We start from the raw sequence: 24,299 nt of genomic DNA, 5'->3' as shown, positions 1-24,299 counted from the left end.
ATCTCTCTGCTCTGATAGACATGAGCTTCTCTCTGCTCTGATAGACATGAGCACCTCTCTGCTCTGATAGACATGAGGACCTCTCTGCTCTGATAGACATGAGCACCTCTCTGCTCTGATAGACATGAGCGTCTCTCTGCTCTGATAGACATGAGCGTCTCTCTGCTTTGATAGACATGAGCGTCTCTCTGCTTTGATAGACATGAGCATCTCTCTGCTCTGATAGACATGAGCATCTCTCTGCTCTGATAGACATGAGTGTCTCTCTGCTCTGATAGACATGAGTGTCTCTCTGCTCTGATAGACATGAACATCTCTCTGCTCTGATAGACATGAGCATCTCCCTGCTCTGATAGACATGAGCATCTCTCTGCTCTGATAGACATGAGCATCTCTCTGCTCTGATAGACATGAGCATCTCTCTGCTCTGATATACATGAGCATCTCTCTGCTCTGATAGACATGAGCACCTCTCTGCTCTGATAGACATGAGCTTCTCTCTGCTCTGATAGACATGAGCACCTCTCTGCTCTGATAGACATGAGCGTCTCTCTGCTTTGATAGACATGAGCATCTCTCTGCTCTGATAGACATGAGCATCTCTCTGCTCTGATAGACATGAGCACCTCTCTGCTCTGATAGACATGAGCTTCTCTCTGCTCTGATAGACATGAGCACCTCTCTGCTCTGATAGACATGAGCGTCTCTCTGCTTTGATAGACATGAGCATCTCTCTGCTCTGATAGACATGAGCTTCTCTCTGCTCTGATAGACATGAGCACCTCTCTGCTCTGATAGACATGAGCATCTCTCTGCTTTGATAGACATGAGCGTCTCTCTGCTTTGATAGACACGAGCATCTCTCTGCTCTGATAGACATGAGCATCTCTCTGCTCTGATAGACATGAGCGTCTCTCTGCTTTGATAGACATGAGCATCTCTCTGCTCTGATAGACATGAGCTTCTCTCTGCTCTGATAGACATGAGCACCTCTCTGCTCTGATAGACATGAGGACCTCTCTGCTCTGATAGACATGAGCACCTCTCTGCTCTGATAGACATGAGCGTCTCTCTGCTCTGATAGACATGAGCGTCTCTCTGCTTTGATAGACATGAGCGTCTCTCTGCTTTGATAGACATGAGCATCTCTCTGCTCTGATAGACATGAGCATCTCTCTGCTCTGATAGACATGAGTGTCTCTCTGCTCTGATAGACATGAGTGTCTCTCTGCTCTGATAGACATGAACATCTCTCTGCTCTGATAGACATGAGCACCTCTCTGCTCTGATAGACATGAGCTTCTCTCTGCTCTGATAGACATGAGCACCTCTCTGCTCTGATAGACATGAGCGTCTCTCTGCTCTGATAGACATGAGCTTCTCTCTGCTTTGATAGACATGAGCACCTCTCTGCTCTGATAGACATGAGCATCTCTCTGCTCTGATAGACATGAGCACCTCTCTGCTCTGATAGACATGAGCTTCTCTCTGCTCTGATAGACATGAGCACCTCTCTGCTCTGATAGACACGAGCGTCTCTCTGCTTTGATAGACACGAGCGCCTCTCTGCTCTGATAGACATGAGCGTCTCTCTGCTTTGATAGACACGAGCGCCTCTCTGCTCTGATAGACATGAGCTTCTCTCTGCTCTGATAGACATGAGCGTCTCTCTGCTTTGATAGACATGAGCACCTCTCTGCTCTGATAGACATGAGCTTCTCTCTGCTCTGATAGACATGAGCACCTCTCTGCTCTGATAGACATGAGCGTCTCTCTGCTTTGATAGACATGAGCACCTCTCTGCTCTGATAGACACGAGCGTTTCTCTGCTCTGATAGACACGAGCGTCTCTCTGCTCTGATAGACATGAGCGTCTCTCTGCTTTGATAGACACGAGCATCTCTCATCTCTCCAGTGATGCACTTTATCATTTGTGTTCTTATAGAATCACTGCTGTCAGCCAAAACAGATCCTGCTAAAGAGAGAAGACTGTCTGTCGGCTACCACGTTATCAACTTCCAGATAGACCTATTGAGCAAAGTTAAACAAGAGCAGTATAAGATTTTGGCACGAGAACATTGGCCATCGCTGGTGAGTGAAGCTGCGCATCATTGGGTGAGCCAGTCAAATCAAATCAAATCAAATGTTATATTCCAGTGAAACTGGAACGCTGTTTTAGGCCTAGAATTTCTTCCTCATATTGTACAATATGTGTGTCTCCACAGACCTCGTCCTAGGTTATTGATTGATGCAAGACATGGTTGTTTTCATTGATTTCAGATTCTCAGTTTGTCAGTGTCAATGTGTGGCCTGTCATTTCCATCATTTGTGAAGAATTCATAAGATTCTGTTGAAGTCTCCAGTCATCTAAAAATCTCATAAAGGGTCATTCTTTCCCCCAGACCCTAGGCCACAAAAAATCTTCCCCATGTGTTCAACTTCTGCTAGCGCCTCTCTCTACTCTTCCTCTCTATGCCAATAATAATGATCACAAAAGGGATTTTACTTTAATGTGTTCCGGTACCTCAGAGCTCCCCAGCTCACCTCCCATTTTAATGTGTTCCGGTACCTCAGAGTTCCCCAGCTCACCTCCCATTTGAATGTGTTCCGGTACCTCAGAGTTCCCCAGCTCACCTCCCATTTGAATGTGTTCCGGTACCTCAGAGCTCCCCAGCTCACCTCCCATTTTAATGTGTTCCGGTACCTCAGAGCTCCCCAGCTCACCTCCCATTTTAATGTGTTCCGGTACCTCAGAGCTCCCCAGCTCACCTTCCATTTCAATGTGTTTCGGTACCTCAGAGCTCCCCAGCTCACTTCCCGTTTTAATGTGTTCCGGTACCTCAGAGCTCCCCAGCTCACCTTCCGTTTTAATGTGTTACCGGTACCTCAGAGCTCCCCAGCTCACCTCCCATTTTAATGTGTTCCGGTACCTCAGAGCTCCCCAGCTCACCTCCCATTTTAATGTGTTCCGGTACCTCAGAGCTCCCCAGCTCACCTCCCATTTTAATGTGTTCCGGTACCTCAGAGCTCCCCAGCTCACCTCCCATTTTAATGTGTTCCGGTACCTCAGAGCTCCCCAGCTCACCTCCCATTTTAATGTGTTCCGGTACCTCAGAGCTCCCCAGCTCACCTTCCATTTCAATGTGTTTCGGTACCTCAGAGCTCCCCAGCTCACTTCCCGTTTTAATGTGTTCCGGTACCTCAGAGCTCCCCAGCTCACCTCCCGTTTTAATGTGTTACCGGTACCTCAGAGCTCCCCAGCTCACCTCCCATTTTAATGTGTTCCGGTACCTCAGAGCTCCCCAGCTCACCTCCCATTTTAATGTGTTCCGGTACCTCAGAGCTCCCCAGCTCACCTCCCATTTTAATGTGTTCCGGTACCTCAGAGCTCCCCAGCTCACCTCCCGTTTTAATGTGTCCCAGTACCTCAGAGCTCCCCAGCTCACCTCCCATTTTAATGTGTTCCGGTACCTCAGAGCTCCCCAGCTCACCTCCCATTTTAATGTGTTCCGGTACCTCAGAGCTCCCCAGCTCACCTCCCATTTTAATGTGTTCCGGTACCTCAGAGCTCCCCAGCTCACCTCCCATTTTAATGTGTTCCGGTACCTCAGAACAGTTGACAAATGAATCACTGGTCAGTACTGTTTATAAAGGCATAGTGCCACTGAATACTCAGGAGGTTGTCTTTGGCAGTCTGTATTTATACACTGAACAAAAATATAATTACAAAATGCAACAATTTTAAAGATTTTACTGAGTTACAGTTCACATAAGGAAATTAGTAAATTGAAATAAAATGAATTAGGCCCTAATCTATGGATTTCATATGACTGGGAATACAGATATGCATCTGTTGGTCACAGATACTGTAACTTTAAAAAAAAGTAGGGGCGTGGATCAGAAAACCAGTCAGTATCTGGTGTGACCACCATTTACCTCATGAAAACCAGTCAGTATCCGGTGTGACCACCATTTACCTCATGAAAACCAGTCAGTATCTGGTGTGACCACCATTTACCTCATGAAAACCAGTCAGTATCCGGTGTGACCACCATTTAGCTCATGAAAACCAGTCAGTATCCGGTGTGACCACCATTTACCTCATGAAAACCAGTCAGTATCTGGTGTGACCACCATTTACCTCATGAAAACCAGTCAGTATCCGGTGTGACCACCATTTACCTCATGAAAACCAGTCAGTATCTGGTGTGACCACCATTTACCTCATGAAAACCAGTCAGTATCCGGTGTGACCACCATTTAGCTCATGAAAACCAGTCAGTATCCGGTGTGACCACCATTTACCTCATGAAAACCAGTCAGTATCTGGTGTGACCACCATTTACCTCATGAAAACCAGTCAGTATATGGTGTGATCAGAAAACCAGTCAGTATCTGGTGTGACCACCATTTACCTCATGCAACACTTCTTCTTTCGTATAGAGTTGATCAGGCTGTTGATAGTGGCCCTGTGGAATGTCTTGTCCAACTCCTCTTCGATGGCTGTGGAATGTCTTGTCCAACTCCTCTTCGATGGCTGTGGAATGTCTTGTCCAACTCCTCTTCGATGGCTGTGGAATGTCTTGTCCAACTCCTCTTCGATGGCTGTGGAATGTTGTCCAACTCCTCTTTGATGGCTGTGGAATGTTGTCCAACTCCTCTTCGATGGCTGTGGAATGTTGTCCAACTCCTCTTTGATGGCTGTGGAATGTTGTCCAACTCCTCTTCGATGGCTGTGGAATGTTGTCCAACTCCTCTTCGATGGCTGTGGAATGTTGTCCAACTCCTCTTCGATGGCTGTGGAATGTTGTCCAACTCCTCTTCATTGGCTGTGGAATGTTGTCCAACTCCTCTTCGATGGCTGTGGAATGTTGTCCAAGTCCTCTTCGATGGCTGTGGAATGTTGTCCAACTCCTTTTCGATGGCTATGGAATGTTGTCCAAGTCCTCTTCGATGGCTCTGGAATGTTGTCCAACTCCTCTTCGATGGCTGTGGAATGTTGTCCAAGTCCTCTTCGATGGCTGTGGAATGTTGTCCAAGTCCTCTTCGATGGCTGTGGAATGTTGTCCAAGTCCTCTTCGATGGCTGTGGAATGTTGTCCAAGTCATATTCGATGGCCGTGGAATGTTGTCCAACTCCTCTTCAATGGCTGTGGAATGTTGTGCAACTCCTCTTCGATGGCTGTGGGAATGTTGCCCAACTCCTCTTTGATGGCTGTGGGAAGTTGTCCAACTCCTCTTCAATGGCTGTGGAATGTTGTCCAACTCCTCTTCGATGGCTGTGGGAAGTTGTCCAACTCCTCTTCGATGGCTGTGGAATGTTGTCCAACTCTTCTTCGATGGCTGTGGGAAGTTGTTCAACTCCTCTTCGATGGCTGTGGGAAGTTGTCCAACTCCTCTTCGATGGCTGTGGAATGTTTTCCAAGTCCTCTTCGATGGCTGTGGAATGTTGTCCAACTCCTCTTCGATGGTTGTGGAATGTTGTCCAACTCCTCTTCGATGGCTGTGGAATGTTGTCCAACTCCTCTTCGATGGTTGTGGAATGTTGTCCAACTCCTCTTCGATGGTTGTGGAATGTTGTCCAACTCCTCTTCGATGGTTGTGGAATGTTGTCCAACTCCTCTTCGATGGTTGTGGAATGTTGTCCAACTCCTCTTCGATGGTTGTGGAATGTTGTCCAACTCCTCTTCGATGGCTGTGGAATGTTGTCCAACTCCTCTTCGATGGGAAGTTGCTGGATATTTTTTATTTACCGTTTATTTATCTAAGTCTGTTAAGATCAAATCAATCAAATGTATTTATAAATCCCTTTTTACATCAGCTGATGTCACAAAGTGCCGTACAGAAACACAGCCTAAAACCCCAAACAGCAAGCAATGCAGGTGTAGAAGCAAGGTGGGGCTAGGAAAAACTCCCTAGAAAGGCAGGAACCTAGGAATAAACCTAGAGAGGAACCAGGCTATGAGGGGTGGCCAGTCCTCTGTGGAGGAGAGGGTGGAGATTATAACAGAACATGGCCAAGATGTTCAAATGTTCATAGATGACCAGCAGGGTCAAATAATAATAATCACAGTAGTTGTAGAGGGTGCAGCAAGCAACTCAGGAGTAAATGGGACAGGTAGCACGTCCGGTGAACAGGTCAGGGTTGCATTGCCGCAGGCAGAACAGTTGGAGCAGCAACACGGCCAGGTGGACTGGGGACAGCAAGGAGTCATCATGCCAGGTAGTCCTGGGGCATGGTCCTAGGGCTCAGGTCAGTTGAAACTGGAACAGCAGCACGGCCAGGTGGACTGGGGACAGCAAGGAGTCATCATGCCAGGTAGTCCTGAGGCATGGTCCAAGGGCTCAGGTCCTCCGAGAGAGAGAAAGAAAGAGAGAGAAAGAGAGAGAGAATTAGAGAGAGAGCATACTTAAATTCACACAGGACACCGGATAAGACGGATGAAATACTCCAGATATAACAAACTGACCCCAGCCCCCCGACACATAAACTACTGCAGCATAAATACTGGAGGCTGAGACAGGAGGGGTCAGGAGACACTGTGGCCACATCCGATGATGCCCCCGGACAGGGCCAAACAGATAGGATATAACCCCACCCACTTTGCCAAAGCACAACCCCCACACCACTAGAGGGAAAGCTTCAAACACCAACTTACTACTCTGAGACAAGGCCGAGTATAGCCCACGAAGATCTCCCCCACGGCACGAACCCGAAGAGGGCGCCAACCCGGACAGGAAGATCACGTCAGTGACTCAACCCACTCAAGTGACACACCCCTCCTAGGGACAGCATGGAAGAGCACCAGTAAGCCAGTGACTCAGCCCCTGTAATAGGGTTAGAGGCAGAGAATCCCAGTGAAGAGAGGGGAACCGGCCAGGCAGAAACAGTAAGGGTGCTTTGTCGCTCCAGTGCCTTTCCATTCACCTTCACACTTCTGGGCCAGACTACCCTCAATCATAGGACCTACAGAAGAGATGAGTCTTCAGTAAAGACTTAAAGGTTGAGACTGAGTCTGCGTCTCTCACATGGATAGGCAGACCATTCAATAAAAATAGAGCTCTACAGGAGAAAGCCCTGCCTCCAGCTGTTTGCTTAGAAATTCTAGGGACAGTAAGGAGGCCTGTGTCTTGTGACCGTAGCATACGGGTAGGTATGTATGGCAGGACCAAATGGGAAAGATAGGTAGGAGCAAGCCCATGTAATGCTTTTTAGGTTAGCAGTAAAACCTTGAAATCAGCCCTAGCCTTAACAGGAAGCCAGTGTAGGGAGGCTAGCACAGGAGTAATATGATCACATTTTTTGGTTCTAGTCAGGATTCTAGCAGCCGTGTTTAGCACTAACTGAAGTTAATTTAGTGCTTTATCCGGGTAGCCGGAGAGTAGAGCATTGCAGTAGTCTAACCTAGAAGTGACAAAAGCATGGATACATTTTTTAGCATAATCTTTGGATAGAAAGTTTCAGATTTTTGCAATGTTACGTAGATGGAAAAAAGCTGTCCTTGAAACAGTCAAAAGAGAGATCAGGGTCCAGAGTGATGCCGAGGTCCTTCACAGATTTATTTGAGATGACTGTACAGCCATCAAGATTAATTGTCAGATCCAACAGAAGATCGCTTTGTTTCTTGGGACCTAGAACTAGCATCTCTGTTTTGTCCGAGTTTAAAAGTAAAACATTTGCCACCATCCACTTCCTTATGTCTGTAACACAGGCTTCTAGCGAGGGCAATTTTGGGGATTCACCAAGTTTCATTGAAATGTACAGTTGTGTATCGTCCGCATAGCAGTGAAAGTTAACATTATGTTTCCGAATGACATCACCAAGATGTAGAATATATAGTGAAAACAATAGTGGTCCTAAAACGGGACCTTGAGGAACACCGAAATTTACAGTTGATTTGTCAGAGGACAAACCATTCACAGAGACAAACTGATATTTCCAACAGATAAGATCTAAACCAGGCCAGAACTTGTCCATGTAGACCAATTTGGGTTTCCAATCTCTCCAAAAGAATGTGGTGATCGATGGTATCAAAAGCAGCACTAAGGTCTAGGAGCACAAGGACAGATGCAGAGCCTTGGTCTGATGCCATTAAAAGGTAATTTACCACCTTCACAAGTGCAGTCTCAGTGCTATGATGGGGTCTAAAACCAGACTAAAGCGTTTCTTATACATCATTTGTCTTCAGGAAGGCAGTGAGTTGCTGCGCAACATCTTTTTCAAAAACTTTTGAGAGGAATGGGAGATTCGATATAGGCTGATAGTTTTTTAAATATTTTGTCAGTCAAGGTTTGGCTTTTTGAAGAGAGGCTTTGTTACTGCCACTTTTAGTTTGGTACACATCCGGTGGATAGAGAGACGTTTATTATGTTCAACATAGGAAGCCAAGCACAGGAAGCAGCTCTTTCAGTAGTTTAGTTGGAATAGGGTCCAGTATGCAGCTTGAAGGTTTAGAGGCCATGATTATTTTTCATCAGTGTCAAGAGATATAGTACTAAAACACTTGAGTGTCTCCCTTGATCCTAGGTCCTGGCAGAGTTGTGCAGACTCAGGACAACTATAAAATAGCTTCCAACACTCTACTCAACAAACTGGATGCAGTCTATCACAGTGCCATCCGTTTTGTCACCAAAGCCCCATACACTACCCACCATTGCGACCTGTACGCTCTCGTTGGTTGTCCCTCGCGTCATACTCATCGTCAAACCCACTGGCTCCATGTCATCTACAAGACCCTGCTAGGTAAAGCCCTGCCTTATCTCAGCTCACAGGTCACCATAGCAGCACCCGCTCGTAGCACGCGCTTCAGCAGGTATATCTCACTGGCCACCCCCAAAGCCAATTCCTCCATTGGTCGTCTTTCCTTCCAGTTCTCTGCTGCCCATGACTGGAACGAATTACAAAAATCTCTGAAGCTGGAGACTCACATCTCCCTCACTAGCTTTAAGCACCAGCTGTCAGAGCAGCTTACAGATCACTGCACCTGTACATAGCCCATCTGTAAACAGCACATCTATCTACCTACCTCATCCCCATACTGGTATTTATTTATTTATTTATTTTGCTCCTTTGCACCCCAGTATCTCTACTTGCACATTCATCTTCTGCCGATCTACCATTCCAGTGTTTAATTGCTATATTGTAATTACTTCGCCACCATGGCCTATTTATTTCCTTAACTTACCTCATTTGCACTCACTGTATATAGACTTTTTGTTTTCTTTTGTTCCGCTGTATTATTGACTATGTTTTGTTTACTCCATGTGTAACTCTGTTGTTGTTGTTTACTCCATGTGTAACTCTGTGTTGTTGTATGTGTCAAATTGCTATGCTTTATCTTGGCCAGGTCGCAGTTGTAAATGAGAACTTGTTCTCAACTGGCCTACCTGGTTAAATAAAGGTGTTCTCAACTAGCCTACCTGGTTAAATAAAGGTGTTCTCAACTAGCCTACCTGGTTAAATAAAGGTGAAAAAAAAAGAAATACGCAGATTCAAAGAGGAGTCCGTAATTTGCTTTCTAAGGATAATGAAGTTAACATTTCTGAAGTGAAATCCATCTTCTCTTGGGAATGCAGCTTTTTAGTTATCTTTGCGACAGTATCAAAAATACATTTCGGATTGTTCTTATTCTCTGCAATTAAGAAAAAAAATCCTCAATTAAGTTAGAAAAATAGGATGATCGAGCAGCAATAAGGGCTCTTCGATACTGCAGGGTACCGTCTTTCCATGCTAGTCGGAAGACTTCCAGTTTGGTGTGGCGCCATTTCCGTTCCAATTTTCTGGAAGCTTGCTTCAGAGCTCGGGTATTTTCTGTATATCGAGGAGCTAGTTTCTTATGACAAATGTTTTCAGTTTTTAGGGGTGTGTCTGCACCTAGGGTATTACACAAGGTTAAATTGAGTTCCTCAGTTTGGTGGTTAACTGATGTTTGTACTCTGACGTCCTTGGATAGGTGGAGGGAGTCTCGAAGGGCATCTAGGAATCTTTGGGTTGTCCGGGAATTTATAGCACGACTTTTGATGATCCTTGGTTGGGGTCTGAGCAGATTATTTGTTGCAAATGTAATAAAACGGTGGTCCGATAGTCCAGGATTATGAGGAAAAACATTTAGATCCACAATATTTATTCCACAGGACAAAACTAGGTCCAGAGTATGACTGTGGCAATGAGTAGGTCCAGAGTATGACTGTGGCAATGAGTAGGTCCTGAGTCCAGGTCCAACGGCACCGTCCTCAACCACAGGACTCTCCACAGGGTGGTGCGGTCAGTCCAACGCTTCACCGGGGGGCACCCGAACCACAGCCTGTTCACCCCGCTACCATCTAAAAGGCAGAGGCAGTACAGGTGCATCCAAGCTGGGACCAAGAGACTGAAAAACAGCTTCTATCGCAAGGCCACCAGACTGTCATCACTAGCTGGACTCTGCCCAGTACCTTGCCCTGAACTTTAGTCACTGTTACTATCTGGTTACCACCCGGTACTCTAGCCTGCAGTTTAGAGACTGTTGCCCTGGTTACCACCCGGAACTCTAGCCTGCAGTTTAGAGACTGTTGCCCTGGTTACCACACATTACTCTAGCCAGCAGTTTAGAGACTGTTGCCCTGGCTATCACCTGGAACTCTACCCTACAGTTTATAGACTGTTGCCCTGGTTACCACCCAGTACTCTAGCCTGCAGTTTAGAGACTGTTGCCCTGGTTACCACCCGGTACTCTAGCCTGCAGTTTAGAGACTGTTGCCCTATGTACAGTACATAGTCTTTGAACACTGGTCGCTTTAATAATGTTTGCTCTTTCCATGACATAGATGAATCCAGGTGAATCCAGGTGAAAGCTATGATCCATTATGGATATCACCTGTTAAATCCAATTCAATCAGTGTTGATGAAGGGGGGTAAACAGAAGGATTTTTAAGCCTTGAGACAATTGAGACTGGGATTGTGTATGTGTGCTATTCAGAGGGCAAATGGGCAAGACAAAACATTTAAGTGCGTTTTAATGGGGTATGGTCGTAGGTGCACCGGTTTGAGTGTGTCAAGAACTGCAACTCTGCTGGGTTTTTCACACTCAACAGTTTCCTGTGTGTATCAAGAATGGTCCACCACCCAAAGGGCCTCCAGTCAACTTGACACAACTGTGGGAAGCATTAGAGTCAACATGGGGCTAGCATCCCTATGGCACTCTTTAGGCACCTTGTAGAGTCCATGCACCAATGAATTGAGGCTGTTCTGAGGGCAAAGGGGGGTGCAACGTAATACTAGGAAGGTGTTCTTAATGTTTTGTACACTCAATGTATATACTGTATTCTAGTCAAGGCCTATCCTATTTAACTGTCCTTAATGTGTATACATCCCAGTGTAGCCTAGTGGTTAGCGGCAGTGTAGCCTAGTGGTTAGAGCATTGGACTAGTAACCGAAAGGTTGCAAGTTCAAATCCCCGAGCTGACAAGGTACAAAATCTGTCGTTCTGCCCTTGAACAGGCAGTTAACCCACTGTTCCTAGGCCGTCATTGAAAATAAGAATTTGTTCTTAACTGACTTGCCTGGTTAAATAAAGGTAAAAATAAAAACAAATCACATATATATATATATATATATATACCTTAAACTATAATCTGAAAGCATTCCAAACTCCTCCCTTTAAGTTAGTTACATTACAGCCTTATTCTAAAATTTTAAATTAAATATTTTTTACATATTTTTTTCCCTCATTCTTCTACACACAATACCTCATAATAACAAAGAGAAAACAGGTTTTTGGACATTTTTGCAAATAGATTTAAAATAAAAAACAGAAATACCTCATTTACATATGTTTTAGAACAGCTACTCATTCAAGGGTTTTTCATTTTGTTACTTTAAAGGCATTCCAGGTGATTACCTCATAAAGCTGGTTGAGAGAATGCCAATAGTTTGCAAAGCTGTCATCAAGGCAAAGGGTGGCTACTTTGAAGAATCTCAAATATATAATATATTTTGATTTGTTTAACACTTTTTTGGTTACTACATGATTCCATATGTGTTATTTCATAGTGTTGATGTCTTCACTATTATTCTACAATGTAGACAATAGTACAAATAAAGAAAAACCCTGGAATGAGTAGGTGTGTCCAAACTTTTGACTGGTACTGTATGTATTCAGACCCTTTGCTATGAGATTCGATATAGAGCTCAGGTGCATCCTGTTTCCATTGAACATCGTTGAGATGTTTCTACAACTTGATTGGAGTCCACCTGTGATAAATTCAATTGATTGGACATGATTTGAAAAGGCACACACAGGTCTATATAAGGTCCCACAGTTGACAGTGCATGTCAGAGCAAAAACCAAGACAAGACATCGAACAAATTGTCTGTCGAGCTCTGAGACAGGATTGTGTTGAGGCACAGATCTGGGTAAATGTTCCAAAAAATGCATTCATCATTGAAGGTCCCCAAGAACACAGTGGCCTCCATCATTCTTAAATGGAAGAAGTTTGGAACCACCAAGACTCTTCCTAGAGCTGGCCGCCCGGCCAAACTGAGCAATCGGGGGAAATGGGCCTTGGTCAGAGAGGTGACCAAGAACCTGGTGGTCACTCTGGCAGAGCTCCAGAGTTCCTCTGTGAAGATGGGATAACCTTCCAGAAGGACAACCATCTCTGCAGCACTCAGTAAAAGGCACATGACAGCCCTCTTGGAGTTTGCTAAAAGGCACCTAAAGAACTCTCAGACCATGAGAAACAAGATTATTTTGTCTGATGAAACCAAGATTGAACTCTTTGGCCTGAATGTCAAGCATCACATCTGGAGAAAACCTGGCACCATCCCTACGGTGAAGCATGGTGGTGGCTGCATCATGCTGTGGGAATGTTTTTCAGCAGCAGGGACTGGGACACTAGTCAGGATCGAGGGAAAGATGAACGGAGCAAAGTACAGAGAGATCCTTGATGAAAACCTGCTCCAGAGCACTCAGGACCTGACTGGGGCATAGGTTCACCTTCCAACAGGACAACAACCCTAAGCACACAGCCAAGACAACGCAGGAGTGGCTTCGGTACAAGTCTCTGAATGTCCTTGAGTAGCCCAGCCAGAGCCCGGACTTGAACCTGATTGAACATCTCTGGAGAAACCTGAAAATAGCTGTGCAGCGATGCTCTCCATCCAACCTGACAGAGCTTGAGAGGATCTGCAGAGAAGAATGGGAGAAACTCCCCAAATACAGGTGTGCCGAGCTTTTAGAGTCATACCCATGAAGACTCAAGGCTGTAATCACTGCCAAAGGTGCTTCAACAAGGTACCGAGTAAAGGGTCTGAATACTTATGTAAATGTGATATTTCAGTCTATACATTTGCAAAAATGTCTAAAAACCTGTTTTTGCTTGGTCATTATGGGCTATTGAGTCATTATGGGGTATTGAGTCATTATGGGGTATTGTGTCATTATGGGCTATTGTGTGTAACAAAAAAATTCTATCCATTTTGTAAGGTAACAAAATGTGGAAAAAGTCAAGGGGTCTGAATATTTTCTGTATATTCCAGACTGACGTGGCTCGTTCTAATATTTATATATTTCATAATTCCTTTCTTTAGATTTTTGTGATTTGTGTGTATTGTTTTGTATTGTTATGTATTACTGCACTGTTGGAGCTAGGAACACAAGCATTTAGTTAGATACTACTGCACTGTTGGAGCTAGGAACACAAGCATTTAGTTAGATACTACTGCACTGTTGGAGCTAGTAACACAAGCATTTAGTTAGATACTACTGCACTGTTGGAGCTAGGAACACAAGCATTTAGTTAGATACTACTGCACTGTTGGAGCTAGGAACACAAGCATTTAGTTAGATACTACTGCACTGTTGGAGCTAGGAACACAAGCATTTAGTTAGATACTACTGCACTGTTGGAGCTAGGAACACAAGCATTTAGTTAGATACTACTGCACTGTTGGAGCTAGGAACACAAGCATTTAGTTAGATACTACTGCACTGTTGGAGCTAGGAACACAAGCATTTAGTTAGATACTACTGCACTGTTGGAACTAGGAACACAAGCGTTTAGTTAGATATTACTGCACTGTTGGAGCTAGGAACACAAGCATTTAGTTAGATACTACTGCACTGATGGAGCTAGGAACACAAGCATTTAGTTAGATACTACTGCACTGTTGGAGCTAGTAACACAAGCATTTAGTTAGATACTACTGCACTGATGGAGCTAGGAACACAAGCATTTAGTTAGATACTACTGCACTGTTGGAGCTAGTAACACAAGCATTTAGTTAGATACTACTGCACTGATGGAGCTAGGAACACAAGCATTTAGTTAGATACTACTGCACTGATGGAGCTAGGAACACAAGCATTTAGTTAGATACTACTGCACTGATGGAGCTAGGAACACAAGCATTTAGTTAGATACTACTGCACTGTTGGAGCTAGTAACACAAGCATTTAGTTAGATACTACTGCACTGTTGGAGCTAGGAACATAAGCATTTAGTTAGATACTACTGCAGTTGGAGCTAGGAACATAAGCATTTAGTTAGATACTACTGCACTGTTGGAGCTGGAACACAAGCATTTAGTTAGATATTACTGCAGTTGGAGCTAGGAACACAAGCATTTAGTTAGATATTACTGCACTGTTGGAGCTAGGAACACAAGCATTTAGTTAGATATTACTGCACTGTTGGAGCTAGGAACACAAGCATTTAGTTAGATATTACTGCACTGTTGGAGCTAGGAACACAAGCATTTAGTTAGATATTACTGCAGTTGGAGCTAGGAACACAAGCATTTAGTTAGATATTACTGCACTGTTGGAGCTAGGAACACAAGCATTTAGTTAGATATTACTGCACTGTTGGAGCTAGGAACACAAGCATTTAGTTAGATATTACTGCACTGTTGGAGCTAGGAACACAAGCATTTAGTTAGATACTACTGCACTGTTGGAGCTAGTAACACAAGCATTTAGTTAGATATTACTGCACAAGCATTTCGCTGCACCCACGATAGCATCTGCTAAATATGTGTGTGCGATCAATACGATTTGGAGGGATGCATGGATGGATGGAGGGAGGGAGGGAGGGAGGGAATGATGGATGGAGGGATGTAGGGAGGGAGGGAGGGATGTAGGGAGGGAGGGAGGGATGGATGTAGGGAGGAAGGGAGGGATGGATGTAGGGAGTGAGTGAGGGAGGGAGGGATGGAGGGACGGAGGGAGGGATGGAGGGAGGGACGGAGGGAGGGAGGGAGGGATGGAGGGATGGATGTAGGGAGGGAGGGAGGGAGTGATGGATGGAGGGATGGATGTAGGGAGGGAGGGAGGGATGGATGTAGGGAGTGAGGGAGGGAGGGAGGGAGGGAGGGATGGATGGATGGAGGGACGGAGGGATTGCTCAGGCTCAGGGAACAGCTAGTCCTTCAAAGCCACTTTCCCTTTCATCTCGTCAAAAGTATTGACAGAAATAGGGTGCCATTTGGAACGTTGTCCCCCCCTCCTCCCCCCCAGTGTTCAGGAGCTGCTAACAGTCATCCACATCAGCCCTCCATATCAGCTCTCCACATCAGCCCTCCATATCAGCCCTCCACATCAGCCCTCCATAAGAGTCCTCCATATCAGTCCTCCATATCAGTCCTCCATATCAGTCCTCCATATCATTCCTCCATATCAGCCCTCCATATCAGTCATCCATATCAGTCCTCCATATCAGTCCTCCATATCAGTCATCCATATCAGCCCTCCATATCAGTCTTCCATATCAGTCTTCCATATCAGTCATCCATATCAGTCCTCCATATCAGTCATCCATATCAGCCCTCCTTATGAGTCCCATATCAGTCCTCCATAAGAGTCCTCCATATCAGTCCTCCATATCAGTCCTCCATATCAGTCATCCATATCAGTCCTCCATATCAGTCATCCATAAGAGTCCTCCATATCAGTCCTCCATATCAGTCATCCATATCAGCCCTCCTTATGAGTCCCATATCAGCCCTCCATATCAGCCCTCCTTATGAGTCCCATATCAGTCATCCATAAGAGTCCTCCATATCAGTCCTCCATATAAGTCCTCCATATTAGCCCTCCATATCAGTCATCCATAAGAGTCCTCCATATCAGTCCTCTATATCAGTCCTTCATAACAGTCCTCCATATCAGCCCTCCATATCAGCCCTCCATAACAGTCCTCTATATCAGTCATCCATAAGTCCTCCATATCAGTCCTCCATATCAGTCATCCATATCAGCCCTCCTTATGAGTCCCATATCAGTCATCCATAAGAGTCCTCCATATCAGTCCTCCATATCAGTCCTCCATATCAGTCATCCATATCAGTCCTCCATATCAGTCATCCATAAGAGTCCTCCATATCAGTCCTCCATATCAGTCCTCCATATCAGTCATCCATATCAGCCCTCCTTATGAGTCCCATATCAGCCCTCCATATCAGCCCTCCTTATGAGTCCCATATCAGTCATCCATAAGAGTCCTCCATATCAGTCCTCCATATAAGTCCTCCATATTAGCCCTCCATATCAGTCATCCATAAGAGTCCTCCATATCAGTCCTCTATATCAGTCCTTCATAACAGTCCTCCATATCAGCCCTCTATAAGAGTCCTCCATAACAGTCCTCCATATCAGTCCTCCATATCAGTCCTCCATAACAGTCCTCCATATCAGCCCTCCATAAGAGTCCTCCATATCAGTCCTCCATATCAGCCCTCCACAAGAGTCCCATATCAGCCCTCCATAAGAGTCCTCCATAAGAGTCCTCTTTATCAGTCCTCCATATCAGTCCTCCATAAGAGTCCTCCATATCAGTCCTCCATATCAGTCCTCCATATCAGTCCTCCATATCAGTCCTCCATAACAGTCATCCATAACAGTCATCCATAAGAGTCCTCCATAACAGTCCTCCATAACAGTCCTCCATAACAGTCCTCCATGTCAGTCCTCCATATCAGTCCTCCATAACAGTCCTCCATATCAGCCCTCCATAAGAGTCCTCCATATCAGCCCTCCATAAGAGTCCTCCATATCAGTCCTCCATATCAGTCCTCCATATCAGCCCTCCATAAGAGTCCTCCATATCAGCCCTCCATAAGAGTCCTCCATATCAGTCCTCCATATCAGTCCTCCATATCAGCCCTCCATAAGAGTCCTCCATGTCAGCCCTCCATATCAGCCCTCTATATCAGCCCTCCTTATGAGTCCCATATCAGTCCTCCATATCAGCCCTCTATATCAGCCCTCCTTTTGAGTCCCATATCAGTCCTCCATATCAGTCCTCCATAATAGTCCTCCATATCAGCCCTCCATATCAGTCCTCCATATCAGTCCTCCATATCAGTCCTCCATATCAGTCCTCCATGTCAGCCCTCCATAAGAGTCCTCCATATCAGTCCTCCATATCAGTCCTCCATATCAGTCCTCCATATCAGCCCTCCATAAGAGTCCTCCATATCAGCCCTCCATAAGAGTCCTCCATATCAGTCCTCCATATCAGTCCTCCATATCAGTCCTCCATTTCAGTCGTCCATAAGAGTCCTACATAAGAGTCCTCCATATCAGTCCTCCATAAGAGTCCATATCAGTCCTCCATATCAGTCCTCCATAAGAGTCCTCCATAAGAGTCCTCCATAAGAGTCCTCCATATCAGTCCTCCATATCAGTCCTCCATAAGAGTCCTCCATAACAGTCATCCATAACAGTCATCCATAACAGTCATCCATAACAGTCATCCATAAGAGTCCTCCATAACAGTCCTCCATAACAGTCCTCCATAACAGTCATCCATAACAGTCATCCATAACAGTCATCCATAACAGTCATCCATAACAGTCCTCCTCTCTGCTTTTTCTTGTTTCAGATCTTAAGAAGAGCAGATAAAAACGGTAAGAATTCACAATCTCTGTCTGTCTCTCTCTCTCTCTGTCTTTCTCTCTCTCTACCTCCTCTCATGATGTCTCTCTCTCTCTCTCTCTCTCTCTCTCTCTCTCTCTCTCTGTCTCTCTCTCTCTGTCTTTCTCTCTCTACCTCCTCTCATGATGTCTCTCTCTCTCTCTCTCTCTGTCTCTCTCTCTCTCTACCTCCTCTCATGATGTCTCTCTCTCTCTCTCTGTCTCTCTCTCTCTCTGTGTCTCTCTCTCTCTCTCTCTCTCTCTCTGTCTTTCTCTCTCTCTACCTCCTCTCATGATGTCTTTAAGGCTGTGGGATGGATTTTAGTTATTTGAAAACATGCACTTTATTTCTCAATGAAATCTGTGTAATTGTTGCTCTCTCCTCTCTCTAATGCTGTTGCTTGCTGCCTTTGTCATGGAAATGGCAGGGCCGACTGACAGCTCGATACTTGAAATGGTTTTATATTTCACAAAGCTTCTCATAGTAGAACTGCTGACTCAATATTCAGACCCTTTACTCAGTACTGAAGCACCTTCAGCAGCGATCACAGCCTCCAGTCTTCATGGGTATGACGCTACAATTGGCACACCTGTATTTGGGGAGTTTCTCCCATTCCTCTACAGCTGTTTTCAGGTCTCTCCAGAGATGTTCGATCGGGTTCAAGTCCAGGCTCTGACTGGTCCACTCAGAGACCTGTCTCGAAGCCACTCCTGCGTTGTATTGGCTGTGTGGGTCATTGTCCTGTTGGAAGGTAAAACCTTCGCCCCAGTCTGAGGTCTTGAGTGCTCTGGAGCAGGTTTTCATCCAGGACCTCTCTACTTTTCGCCGTTCATCTTTCCCTCGATCCTGACTAGTCTGCCAGTCTAACTCCAGTCCAACTCCAGTGTTTTATCCAGTCTAACTCCAGTATTTTATCCCGTCTAACTCCAGTCTAACTCCAGTATTTTATCCAGTCTAACTCCAGTGTTTTATCTAGTCTAACTCCAGTATTTTATCCAGTCTAACTCCAGCATTTTCCCCAGTCTTTTATCCAGTCTGACTCCAGTATTCTATCCAGTCTAACTCCAGTATTTTATCCAGTCTAACTCCAGCATTTTCCCCAGTCTTTTATCCAGTCTGACTCCAGTATTTTATCCCGTCTAACTCCAGTATTTTATCCAGTCTGACTCCAGTATTCTATCCAGTCTAACTCCAGTATTTTATCTAGTCTAACTCCAGTATTTTATCAAGTCTAACTCCAGTATTTTATCCAGTCTAACTCCAGTATTTTATCCAGTCTAACTCCAGTATTTTATCAAGTCTAACTCCAGTATTTTATCCAGTCTTTTATCCTGTCTAACTCCAGTATTTTATCCTGTCTAACTCCAGTATTTTATCCTGTCTAACTCCAGTATTTTATCCTGTCTAACTCCAGTATTTTATCCAGTCTAACTCCAGTATTTTATCCAGCCTTTTATTCTGTCTAACTCCAGTATTTATCCAGTCTAACTCCAGTATTTTATCAAGTCTAACTCCAGTATTTTATCCAGTCTAACTCCAGTATTTTATCCTGTCTAACTCCAGTGTTTTATCCAGTCTAACTCCAGTATTTATCCAGTCTAAATCCAGTAATTTATCCAGTCTAACTCCAGTATTTTATCCAGTCTAACTCCAGTATTTTATCCAGTCTAAATCCAGTAATTTATCCAGTCTAACTCCAGTATTTTATCCAGTCTAACTCCAGTATTTTATCCAGTCTAAATCCAGTCTTTTATCCTGTCTAACTCCAGTATTTTATCCAGTCTAACTCCAGTATTCTATCCACTCTAACTCCAGTATTTTATCCAGTCTAACTGCAGTATTTTATCCAGTCTAACTCCAGTATTTTATCCAGTCTAACTCCAGTATTTTAACCAGTCTAACTCCAGTATTGTATCCCAGTCTAACTCCAGTCTAACTCCAGTATTTTATCCAGTCTAACTCCAGTATTTTATCCCGTCTAACTCCAGTCTAACTCCAGTATTTTAACCAGTCTAACTCCAGTATTTTATCCCGTCTAACTCCAGTCTAACTCCAGTATTTTATCCAGTCTAACTCCAGTGTTTTATCCAGTCTAACTCCATTATTTTATCCAGTCTAACTCCAGTGTTTTATCCAGTCTAACTCCAGTGTTTTATCCAGTCTAACTCCAGTATTTATCCAGTCTAACTCCAGTGTTTTATCCAGTCTAACTCCAGTGTTTTATCCAGTCTAACTTCAGTGTTTTATCTAGTCTTTTCCCCAGTCTTTTATCCAGTCTAACTCCAGTCTTTTCCTCAGTGTTTTATCCAGTCTAACTCCAGTGTTTTATCCAGTCTAACTCCAGTATTTATCCAGTCTAACTCCAGTGTTTTATCCAGTCTAACTCCAGTATTTATCCAGTCTAACTCCAGTGTTTTATCCAGTCTAACTTCAGTGTTTTATCTAGTCTTTTCCCCAGTCTTTTATCCAGTCTAACTCCAGTCTTTTCCTCAGTCTTTTATCCAGTCTATCTCCAGTCTTTTATCCAGTCTATCTCCAGTCTTTTATCCAGTCTATCTCCAGTCTTTTATCCAGTCTAACTCCAGTCTTTTCCTCAGTATTTTATCCAGTCTATCTCCAGTCTTTTATCCAGTCTAACTTCAGTGTTTTATCTAGTCTTTTCCCCAGTCTTTTATCCAGTCTAACTCCAGTCTTTTCCTCAGTATTTTATCCAGTCTATCTCCAGTCTTTTATCCAGTCTAACTCCAACACATTTGCATGTAATGTTTGTTTATGTTACTAACTGGGCCAAACCGCGTCAGTCCCTCTGTGTGTGTGTGTGTGTGTGTGTGTGTGTGTGTGTGGGGGGGGGGGGGGGGGGGATGTGAATGAATAATATATTTTCTAACCAAATGTCCAATAAAGTATTTTTTCCATTCCCAACTGTTTTGTGCTCCAGATGATGGGAAGTTGTCGTTTGATGAGTTCAGAGCCTACTTCCATGATGGAGTTTTGACATCCGATCAACTGAAGGAGCTCTTTAACACCATAGACACTCACAACACAGAGTAAGTTCTAGAATTATCTCTCTGGCTTTGACTCTCTCTCACAATTCTCTCTGTCTCTGGCTTTGACTCTCTCTCACAATTCTCTCTGGCTTTGACTCTCTCTCACAATTCTCTCTGTCTCTGGCTTTGACTCTCTCTCACAATTCTCTCTGGCTTTGACTCTCTCTCACAATTCTCTCTGTCTCTGGCTTTGACTCTCTCTCACAATACTCTCTCTGTCTCTGGCTTTGACTCTCTCTCACAATACTCTCTCTGTCTCTGGCTTTGACTCTCTCTCACAATACTCTCTCTGCCTCTCTTGAAAAAAGAGTGAGTCTTGGAAAACATGAATCTACAGGTATCTGTTTTCTATTATATTATCAATATTATATTAACATATTATATTAAAAATATTATAATAGCATATTAACATATTATATTAAAAATATTATAATAGCATATTAACATATTATATTAACATATTATATTAACATATTATAATAGCATATTAACATATTATATTAACATATTATATTAACATATTATATTAACATAACATATTAAAAATATTAACAATATTATATTAACATATTATATTAACATATTATATTAACATAACATATTAAAAATATTAACAAGGTTTTATTAACATATCATATTAACAATATTATATTAACAATATTATATTAACATATTATATTAACATATTATATTAACATATTATATTAACATATTATATTAACATATTATATTAACACGGTTTTATTAACATATTACATTAACATAACATATTAACAATAGTATATAAACATATTATATTAACAATATTAACAATATTATATTAACAAGTTTTTATTAACATATTATATTAACATATTATATTAACATATTATATTAACATATTATATTAACATATTATATTAACATATTATATTAACATATTATATAACATATTATATTAACATTATTATATTAACATATTATATTAACAATATTACATTAACATATTATTTTAACAATATTATATTAACATATTATTTTAACAATATTATATTAACAATATTATATTAACATATTATATTAACATATTATATTAACATAACATATTAAAAATATTAACAAGGTTTTATTAACATATCATATTAACAATATTATATTAACAATATTATATTAACATATTATATTAACATATTATATTAACATATTATATTAACATATTATATTAACATATTATATTAACACGGTTTTATTAACATATTACATTAACATAACATATTAACAATAGTATATAAACATATTATATTAACAATATTAACAATATTATATTAACAAGTTTTTATTAACATATTATATTAACATATTATATTAACATATTATATTAACATATTATATTAACATATTATATTAACATATTATATTAACATATTATATTAACATATTATATTAACATTATTATATTAACAATATTACATTAACATATTATATTAACATATTATATTAACATATTATATTAACATATTATTTTAACAATATTAACAAGGTTTTATTAACATATTACATTAACATACCATATTAACATATTATATTAACATATTATTTTAACAATATGCTACCGATTTCATTTAGGAGATACATTATTGTTGGTGTTTATTACATTATCTAACATTATCTAGCTCACATTATAATGTCCTTTACAGAACAACACATAGATGATGAGGGGAACAGGAGTTTCTGCCTGTCTGAGACAGCCACGGGGGCTGAACCTGTCTGCCTGTCTGACACAGCCACGGGGCTGAACCTGTCTGTCTGTCTGTCTGTCTGTCTGTCTGTCTGTCTGTCTGTCTGACACAGCCACAGGGGCTAAACCTGTCTGTCTGTCTGTCTGTCTGTCTGTCTGTCTGTCTGTCTGTCTGTCTGTCTGTCTGTCTGTCTGTCTGTCTGTCTGTCTGTCTGTCTGTCACAGCTACGGGGGCTAAACCAGTCTGTCTGTTGACACAGCTACGGGGGCTGAACCTGTCTGTCTGTCTGTCTGTCTGTCTGTCTGTCTGTCTGTCTGTCTGTCTGTCTGTCACAGCTATGGGTAAACCAGTCTGTCTGTCTGACACAGCTACATAGGCTGAACCTGTCTGTCTGTTGACACAGCTACGGGGACTGAACCTGTCTGTCTGTCTGTCTGGCAGAGTTTCAGTCTATAGCAGAGATCATCAACAAGATTCAGCCGAGGGCTGTTTTTTTTTTTTGAGTGGATGTTCAGGGGGCAGGAACATAATTACAAATAATTTGTAGACTGCAAATTGACCACAAGAAGCCCAAACAGATATAATGTTAGACTAAAACATAATAATTTAAAACCTTGATTACATTGCATCTCTCTATTATTCGTGGGAATTACTGGGAACAGATTTCTTAAATTAAAATCACTTGGAGCTGATTTCCTGGTGTTTTTACAGTCTTTTATGTCCAACAATGAAAATGTAAAAAACTATTTCATTTGTTTGTTTTTTTACTCAGAAAATTGTGAGGCCAAATTCGACCCGCAGGTCACCAGTTGCGGAACCCTGATCTATAGTTTATTTATTAGCCACTCTCCTGTAGACAATGGCTGGTGCTTTCTGTGCCCACACTCACAGTTTAGAAGCCACTCTCCCGGAGCCAATGTCTGCATCCCAAATACCACCTATGGGCCTCAAAAGAGGAGATAGGGTTCCATTGGACGCAGTAATGTCGACAGGAAAAGATTAATGAGTGATGTCCTCTTAGCGTGAGGGGTCTCTCTCTTTCTCTCTTTCTCTCTGTCTCTCTCAATTCAATTCAAGGGGCTTTATTGGCATGGGAAACATGTGTTAACATTGCCAAAGCAAGTGAGGTAGATAATATACAAAAGTGAAATTAACAATAAATATTAACAGTATTAAATGTATATATATATATACAGTGCCTTGCGAAAGTATTCGGCCCCCTTGAACTTTGCGACCTTTTGCCACATTTCAGGCTTCAAACATAAAGATATAAAACTGTATTTTTTGTGAAGAATCAACAACAAGTGGGACACAATCATGAAGTGGAACGACATTTATTGGATATTTCAAACTTTTTTAACAAATCAAAAACTGAAAAATTGGGCGTGCAAAATTATTCAGCCCCCTTAAGTTAATACTTTGTAGCGCCACCTTTTGCTGCGATTACAGCTCTAAGTCGCTTGGGGTATGTCTCTATCAGTTTTGCACATCGAGAGACTGAAATTTTTTCCCATTCCTCCTTGCAAAACAGCTCGAGCTCAGTGAGGTTGGATGGAGAGCACTTGTGAACAGCAGTTTTCAGTTCTTTCCACAGATTCTCGATTGGATTCAGGTCTGGACTTTGACTTGGCCATTCTAACA

The 24,299-nt window shown here is 42.6% G+C and overlaps 1 protein-coding gene across 1 annotated transcript in view; it reads left to right on the top strand.

Annotated features, from left to right (window-relative positions):
• necab1 (N-terminal EF-hand calcium binding protein 1) overlaps positions 1–24,299 on the top strand; it is a gene marked incomplete in the record, with an annotated part of 107,765 nt that overhangs the window by 7,881 nt on the left and 75,585 nt on the right. Inside the window, 2 exon segments of the mRNA XM_031795005.1 lie at positions 17,862–17,886; positions 20,832–20,940. Coding sequence (XP_031650865.1) covers positions 17,862–17,886; positions 20,832–20,940 — 134 coding nt within the window.

The sequence above is a fragment of the Oncorhynchus kisutch genome, linkage group LG17, assembly GCF_002021735.2.
Source record: "Oncorhynchus kisutch isolate 150728-3 linkage group LG17, Okis_V2, whole genome shotgun sequence".
NCBI classification, from domain to species: Eukaryota; Metazoa; Chordata; class Actinopteri; order Salmoniformes; family Salmonidae; genus Oncorhynchus; species Oncorhynchus kisutch.
Note: the sequence above shows the minus strand (reverse complement) of the source record. Positions and strands in the feature narration are given on the sequence as shown.